This window comes from Fulmarus glacialis, unplaced genomic scaffold, assembly GCF_000690835.1.
Source record: "Fulmarus glacialis isolate BGI_N327 unplaced genomic scaffold, ASM69083v1 scaffold24461, whole genome shotgun sequence".
Lineage (NCBI taxonomy): Eukaryota > Metazoa > Chordata > Aves > Procellariiformes > Procellariidae > Fulmarus > Fulmarus glacialis.
In genome coordinates, this window is record NW_009195043.1 from 74,283 (window position 1) to 82,922 (window position 8,640).

General features: G+C 44.1%; 1 protein-coding gene across 1 annotated transcript in view; it reads right to left on the reverse strand.

Moving 5' to 3' along the window:
- Window positions 1–8,640, reverse strand: part of PRDM1 (PR domain containing 1, with ZNF domain) — a gene marked incomplete at its 5' end in the record, with an annotated part of 13,993 nt that overhangs the window by 692 nt on the left and 4,661 nt on the right. The window contains 2 exons of the mRNA XM_009587986.1: window positions 375–529; window positions 837–1,948. Of these exons, the coding sequence (XP_009586281.1) occupies window positions 375–529; window positions 837–1,948 (1,267 nt within the window). The remainder of the gene's footprint in view (window positions 1–374; window positions 530–836; window positions 1,949–8,640) is intronic.

Below are 8,640 nucleotides of genomic sequence, written 5' to 3' on the forward strand. Positions count from 1 at the left end.
GGGTGGGTGACAGAGAAACAGTGAATGAGTGGGAGGGGATTTTATGGTTTAAATCACAGACACCTAGGAGGAGGTGGCAGGATGAAGCAGCAGCTTCTTATATCTTCACACTTTCTCGCAAGGGGAAAAAAATCCCCACCTTTTAAATATTGCTGAATAGCATTTTGAGTACGGCTGATGGCAAAACTGTATCAGGCAGATGTTGCTCTAGCAGACTAAAGGCAACCCTGCTGTCTCACAGACGCTGCTGCACCAGGGCTGGAAACGGCTGTGATACGGACTCCAGCGCTGAGCAGCCAAGGGTTTGTCGCACAGCCCTCCCCGCGCGCCGTACGGGGTGTGCACGGGCCCTGCTGTCCCTTCGGCCTCCAAGGGAAGCTGTCTCTGGTGTGTTACATACCTGACACTCGTGGGGTTTTTCTCCCGTGTGTACCAGATAGTGCTTCTGGAGGTGAGCCAGCTGCGTGAAGCCTTTATTGCAAGTCTGGCATTTAAATGGTCTCTCTCCGCTGTGTACTCGGAGGTGCACCTAGGGAGAAACAAAGCAATTAACAATTTGCAGTTTCCAGTACTGTAACGAAAGTACTTTCAGATGTTTCCTAAAGTCAGCGGAAGACTCCCATTGCCAAAATACAATGTTATCTAGTTAATTAGGTGGCGTCAGTATTAAAACACTGTCTTTACAACCATGCTTTCTTGCTGGGGGGTGCCGTATTAAGCCCAGACTGATAAACAGCCTAACAAGTAAGAGAAGCCTGTCCCTGCTTTTCCTAGATAACCTACAGGGAGAACCAGAGCCTTCCAAGAAGGCTCGTGTCTTATTCTCCACTGCCTACCTTCAGATTGGAGAGCTGGCCAAAGGTCTTGGAGCAAACGTTGCATTCGTACTTGATCTTCCCGTTCTGCTTCTTCAGTGGGTATGGGAGGGTTTTGTAACCGGTCACATTCCTCTTACTTTTAATGAGATTCATGGCTTCTTCACCGCCGGTGGCAGCCAACACCACTGAGGTAGGTTTAGGTTGCATTATGTGTTCTGAACTGGCTGCTGTACCAGCTGTGGGTGACCCGCTGGTAGGGCTGCATGGCTTGTCCTTCATGCTGGCAGCAGCGCCCGTGATAGAGAAGGCACTGTTAGGTGCTGGTATGAGGAAGTCTCTCGGATGATCAGGCTGCAGCAATCGACGGCCTCCTTCACTGGGCAATGAACTGGGGAGCGTGGTGGGGTTCAACATGTGGTGGGAAAGGCTACCTCCACTGAGCAGGTTGCCATAAAGAGGATACATCCTTGGGAAGAGATTGAAATTGTTGATGCCATTGATATTGTTCAAAGCGCTCAGGTTATTACAGCTCATACTGAAAGGAGGTAACAGGAATTTGGGGTAGTGGGGGTTATAGGACGGTAGAAAGGCAGGTGGGAGGTGGCCAGGGGGTGCATATCCAGGATAAGAAGACCCCAATCCTTCTGAGCCATACGATCCGTTCAAGTAGGAGTATGGCTCTCTGTGCTCTTGGGAAGTAGGTGCCAGAGGCGAAACCGTGACCCCTGGACTGCTGTGAGGGCTTGAACTTTTTAAACTTTGGTCTGGGCTGCTCCTCCCAGAAGGACTCGGCGTAGTAGACGTCTGGATGGGCGAGTGAGTAACGTAGCTGGGTCTGTCCATCCCGTATGCTAAGGAAGCTTTCAGATAGTCTTCTGGAATGTGAGGTCGGATTGGGTAGACAACTCGAGGGAAGAAACACCTCTCTGGGCTGTAGTTCTTACGCAAATCATCTAAGTCTTTTTCTGGAGTAACTGGTGAAATGTTGGTCTGGAAGAAGTCTTTTGCTTTTGGAGGATTGGATTCCATTTTCAGGATTTCTTTCACACTGTGCTCCTTCTTTGGGATGCTTTTCTGATAGAGCTCATCTTTATCAGCACCGTGCTGCTTTGGATTAACGTGGGTTTGTGCTGAAATACAAAAGACAAGGTAATGATTATTTAGATATGCCACTGTCGTTATCTCTTTTCAAAACACAGTCTAACTCCTACAAGTTTAGTGGGAAGGAAGGGCCACTCTCGGAGATGAGCAATCATTTAACTCGCCAAAAAACTAATTTCCGTGTGAAGAAATGCCTGCTGGTATTAAGTGCTAATAAAAAACATTGTTAATTTAAGGGATACCAGCCAGTACATACAGACCTGGATGATGATTCATTTGCAGAGTGCTAATCTCCACTTTGCAAACTGATTTCACCTTTCTTTCCCCTTAAATTTGACTAGCTTCGCTGTTGAATGTCTATTTAAGCAGTATTTCTAATAAATGCGGTAACATGCATTTGTTCCCAATACAGGTTTAACCGAAGGACTTTGCAGAATGCAAGCTCCCAGAAATATTCCTCAGTAAAATAACAAGGCATGACAAATCGGCTTTTGCCAAACCGCAGCAGTCACTTCACCAGCCAGTTCAATTACTTACAGTACCAAAAAAACCATGGCTGGCTAGGATGAAAGCCTTCTTCAAAGAGAAGGTATTCTCCATCAGTAAACAGATCATTACTCATTAAATATACTGCTTAGGAACATCTACAACAAAGCAGACTATTTACTGCAGATTTCTGTGGCATTCAGTCTATGCAAAACTCCTCTGCTTACAGCTGTACTCTATAAAAAAAATGCTGAAGCAAAGCAAAAGAAAGCAAGACTGGTTGGCTCCAGTTTAAGTTGAAATGTACTTTAAAAAAAAAAAAAGGCAAAAGACATATGCATTTAGAAGGAAATAGAAGCTAGCATCCGTTCGGCTCAGTTCAGCGCATACACTGTTTATTTATATTCAAAGACTCTACCTTGTTATCTGGACATAATATAATATAAACAGTACAGTGAAAGATGTCTTCAGCAGAAAAAGAAATCTGCTTTTATCTAATCTCCCAAAGTTAATAGTTATATAATCTTGAAATGATGACTTGTAAGATATTTTCTTATAGGGGAAAAACTACAAGAAGGTTTCATATTCGTGGTTAGTTATGTGCAAGATTTTCCATCAGGAGTCAACGTTGATAGGTATGTGTATCTACCGCAGCCCTTTAGCCAAATTTCTACTTTTGTGAGACTGACTGTTCTTATTTCACTAACTGGGGTGAGAAACAGTTATTTCTGATTTTTGGAGGACCAGCTGAACCCGGTGAGGAAGATGGGAACAGGCAATGACCATGCCGCTTTCAACACGGATTCTTTGCTTCACTATTCATTACTCTGACAGAATCTATCATTTGGCAACATTACCCTATAAGGCAACGAAACAGACGTTTATTAAACGTATACGAGAAAACAGCTGTTTTCAAAGCATGCTCCTACTCACAGCAACCCGCTTTTACAGTAGCATCCTTTTTCAAATGGCATTAGACTAGTAGCAAGCAAATTTAGTTTGAGATATGTGGGCAGTTTGTGTGTTTTCAAGTTGCAGTGAAATGCAGCTGAACACAGGTATGTTCAATTAAAATATTTACGATAAAACACAGGGCGTGTTGTACAGCAAGCACGTACACACACAAGCGTGCAGACAGCTTCCCAATTACTTCTCTCGATGTTAAAGTTTAATGCAGAGCTGTTTCAAAAATAAATTAATAGCGTGTTGCATTGTCTGGCATTAAAAATCATCTACTTTCTTTTGTCATTTTGTCTGTACTCGTGGACTGGTAATTCATTTTCTAAATGTCCACCCAGATTTTTGGGTATAACATAGAGGTCCTACTAGGTTCAAGAAGCTCCAGAAGGGCACTGCGGATAATATTATCTACATCTTCTTATCAGCTGCCTGTCACCACGCCAGCGTCTCAGAGCAAACATTCCCAGTGACGCTATCAGCATCGGGAAGTATCAAGACCAGGAAGCATCGAAAGTTTGGTGGGGGAGGGAGCAGGACTTGTGAAGCCTCTCAGCAGAAGAAAATAAATAAATACCACCTTATCAGGCCCGTATCAGTTTCTCAGTGGGGTCTGTCAAGCAGGAAGTTCAAATTGACACTTTTCTCTTTTAAAGAAAAAAAGGCCGGGGGGAAGGAAAGAGGAAGGAGAAGTGCTGGTACTGCTGGAAAAGTGATAGAGAAATTGGGGCTGCTTCAGCTGGAGGAACGGCTCCTGCTGTCACAAGGTTAAACATCAGGATGAGGACGTACGTGCCTTATGCACCAGAGCAAGCCCACGAGTAACAGAAAGGAAGGTCACGCCGAGAACGTAACTTTCTTTGTGCAACAGGCCCATGTCCCCACTTGACAGACTAAAGATAACTGTTCTTTCCTTCCCTTCAGAGCTTCCGGTAAAGCCTCCCCTCCTACTAATTTCCATGAATAGACAGAAGTCACAGTATTTAAAGATTATTTTTCAAGTCTAACTATGACAGCTCTCTTCAGTTTGCAAGCTATCTTTGGTCCATAAATCCCCTCTTGGCTTTTTTCCCTATTACCTGAGCACAAGGGACACTTGGGAACACCAGAGAGATCAAAACATAAACAAGTATGTCAGCACATGTGAAATAAGAGAAAGGGCCAAGGAGAGGTTCTTATGTTTTATACTGAACGTGGGTTTAAACCAGGGCTGAAACTGGTTGAGAGGTTTACAGCCTTTCTTGTTGCTCTTAAAGGAGCCATACTTCAAAGTCAAAGACATATATTTCTTATAGTTATATTTTTTTAACTTGTGATTTTAGATTTAAGTTCTTACTGATCACAGTGTCTCCCTCCTGCTCTTGAAATGCACTTCTCCCTCCCACCCCCATATACATGTATATACACTAAATATAGGCACATACTCTTCCAAGATCTGTCTAGTTTCTGTGGTCAGAGAGACACACAGAAAAGAGGTTCATGACAAAACAAGAACAGTGCAGCTGCATTTGCAAGTTACTGATCTGAGGGGAGGGGGGAAAATGAAAGAAAAAAACCCAGACGTGCCTCTTTAGGAGCCTGATCCACTTCTCACTGAGGTCAACAGATTCTTTTCTCAGATCTGAGATTAGTGAGTCCATGCAAGAGGAAAAGGGACAAAACTCCTGTTACTTTTAAGTATTAATAAAACTTGAGCAGAGGGGCTGCCTGAAGTCTCTCCAATGTGGGTGTTCCAGCTACAGACTGTTGCATAGCCGTAGGCTTTGCTCACATTTCTTGGGCTCCGAGCTGTAGCCTGAGAAAGACTTCACAAAAACAATGATCTAATGATCTGGTTTTTTCTAAAAACTTGAAAAACGGTTGTAGGAAGACAGTAATTTCAATAGTAATTTCAGGAGTGAGATGGTACTGAACACTTCGCGTGGTGGAGCTTAATTATGCCGATTCACATTTTCGATCTAAATTAAGTACCTCTTTTGCTAGTAGAAAGAGAATCTCGAAGTTGTGAAGCAGGCAAAACAAAGAGTGTTTCCACTCAAAATGAGAACGGAGACCAACATTTAGAAGTATATAATTTGATCATCTGTTTTCTGAATGTGTCCAAGGCAGGGTGGCATGCCTTTGAAAACATTTTGCTCAGAGAAGGTCTTTAAGGGAGCCTTCAAATAATCCTCAATATTAAGTCAACTTTAGCCCCCAAATTCTGGTTTTGTGAAGACAACCTTTCATATAATTTCAAAATAATTTTCCTGAGCCCTTCTGAAGATTCCAGGAGGCTTTTTTTAAACAAGTGCAGATGTTTCCTCCCAACCCAAACAGAAAAGCTTCAAAACCAGAAAGTGAAACTGCCCATAAACAAAAGGGAAAGCGAGCGGCAGGGCTTAGCTAATGGCCAGCGTGTCAGGGCCAGCAGGAAGAAGAAGAGAATAAATTACATTTAAGAAACAGCATTAAAAAGTTAATCTTCATAGAATCTGAAAGATTTTAAATAATACCTCGTTAAACCTGCTCATGAAACAAAAAGATTGCCAAATGTTTTGTAAATATGCAAATTGCCTTCCCTCCAACTCAAACTTTTTTCCTGAAGCTTGACCAAAAGATGTCATCTGCCCATACTTGACTGAGGAGACAAACACGGACATGAGCAGCAGGAAGTTGCATCATACGATTGCAATACATGAACATTATTATCAAATAGTCATGTCCTGAGTCAATGCAATTTAAAAAATTTTTTTTTAAAAATACTGTTACCCTCTCCACCCTCCATCCCAAAACAATCCTCCTACGATGAGGTAGGAATGAAATGTTGAACTATGTGGGACTTCCGAAGCAAATTTCCTCGGTCTGTTCGCTAGTCTGAAAATAAAATACCACAGACTAAAAGACAATCTGAAGGCCCAGTTGAATGAGGTTAAGCACATTTAACAAATTACCAAAAATTGATTTTTTGGCCAGCAGAATATAGAAATCTTGTGCCATCGCACTTAAAACCATGTATTGGACAGCGGCACCATCTGAAGGTGACATCTCAAATCTTGACAGAAAACACCACCAGTGGCCTCAAAACAGGCAGGAAGGAGAAGGGGATTGTTTGAAACGAGACTGAGTTTCCACTGCTGGGATAACATGGAGTCTTGCCTCTGCCACTATTGTGCAACTCCTTGCAGGCACTTCAACATCCACTCGAAGTTATGTAGCTCCACTTGGAGCTAATCATGGCCGTGAAGGTAGGTGTGTGCTTCAGCGTCTGAAGGACTGGGTCAAAAGCCCCAGTTCAAGAAAACACAGAGGACAGGGTTAAACCCATAACTAAAGACTAATTGCTGTCTTGAATCTGGATGCTTTCCTTCTGTGGCACAAATGAACTAACGCTGGAGAAGTTACCTTTAATTTGAAAGTTTGCTGTTACAGAGGCAAGTAGATGTTATACGTGGATGTGTAAATACATTTATGCTCTAAAGTGGTGGTTTTCTCATTTTTGAGGCCACTAATTACAGGAAATAAAGCCAGAGAAATTCTCTGATACATTTTTCCCCAGAGGCCCATCCCGCTCGGGTGCTTAAAGAGGAACTGAGGTGCTGAACTTCAAGACCGTGATCCCCAAACCCTTGAGGCACCTAAAGCAGCTGCCTGTATATTAAGTTGGCAAGACTGAGGCCACACTGGAAGCTCTCCGAAGGTGTGTGTCCCAGGTGGCCTCTCCTGTGCCGGGCCAGGCAATCAGCCAAGGCACAGCTCTTCCAAAGCTTCCCGCGGGCACGGCATGCTCTGCACACTCAAGACGCAGTGCGGGGAGGGAGCCGGGCGCAACACACCACAGCCGTGGGTCTGGCAGTGCTGCTGTCCCACGCTCGCACGGGTGCGTGTCCCAGCGGGAGGGAGCCCTGACTTCAGCCTGTGGTGGGACCTGGACCCCGACTTTCCCTCCCTCGTCCTCAGAGGGTGCCAAAACCAGCAGCCACGAGCTGGGAGAGGCAGTGATGCTCACCTGATCCTCCGAGGGACGCCGTTCCACTTTAGACACCGAATTACTAGCGATCTGTTTGGCTAGAGAGGGCTTTCCTGACTTTCTGGCAGGTGAAGGAAGTGACCAGAGGGGTTCCCCTCAAGCAAGGCTGTGTTAAGATGTTTTGATGGGGCAAAGCCCCATGTCTGCAGCAGGCGCAGGATGCTAGCTAACTGGGGACAAGCCTTCTCCACTTCACTCATAGACAAACGCAGTGTGAGGGCACCTTGGCCAGGCTTGCACTAGAGAGAGAGGCTGGAGAAGCAGCGGGATGTCTCCCAATTTTACGTTTAGAAGAAGTGGCCTGGGAGGAAGGGGAAGAAGAAAACTGAACGGTGCCAACATTCACTTTAACCTCATCTGGTTCCAGCACTAATGCTGGAAAAACCATACCTGCTTGCACTGTTGCTACAGGGCCTTCAGCAAATAAGCATCTTCGGGAAAACCTCTGGATTTTTTTTAGTACTTTTCAAGAAAAGGCACCGAAACTTTAGAAAACCTCAATCCTTACGGTACCTGGAGGGTTTCTGGCCTAACTGCAGGCCTTAGGCTTGAATGTGTTTGTAACAAAGATGAGGGGAAAAGGTAAAAAAAGTGAGAACTTTTTCTCATTTTTCTGAACTGCTATTTTCTTTAGGTAGAGGGGGCTAACATAAAATTTCTAAATGGTTTAACAGAATTATCTTTAAAAAGAAGAAGGAATATTTCAATCTCAGCATCTGGAAAGATTCCTCTTTCGAATGTTAAGGCTGAACTACACAATTGTTGCTCAAGATCCCACCTCTTTAAATCCATGTATGGAGCCTACTTTTACTAAAATGGATTATTCTGCCCATGTCCAGACACCCCCAGTTTTGACCTGAGTAAGAGTAACCAGGTAATTAGCTGACACTTTACAAATACATTCCTCGCCACTTCTGCAAGGCAACCTAAGATGCCAGCAGATGCAGGAAACTGAGACCACGTTTGTGTATCCTCCTAGCTAGTGGCCAAATGTGTGTGGCTGGATCTTTGCAAACTCCTCATCCACAGGAACCCTTAATGCTGTTGTCTCACCCCACCTGCAGGTCCCACTGAAAAGCCAACAGTTCATCGTATCAGGAAATAAAACTGCACAGTGAGTGGTGAAATGACACATGTGCAAAGATGACCGAATCAGTGAGATTTTTTTGAACAGGGAATATAGCAGCATAGGACATCCCCTCCCTCTCTTCCCTCTGCCATTAAGAGAAAGCAAATTTTCTTCTATAATTTGTTACATTTAGTAGGGAA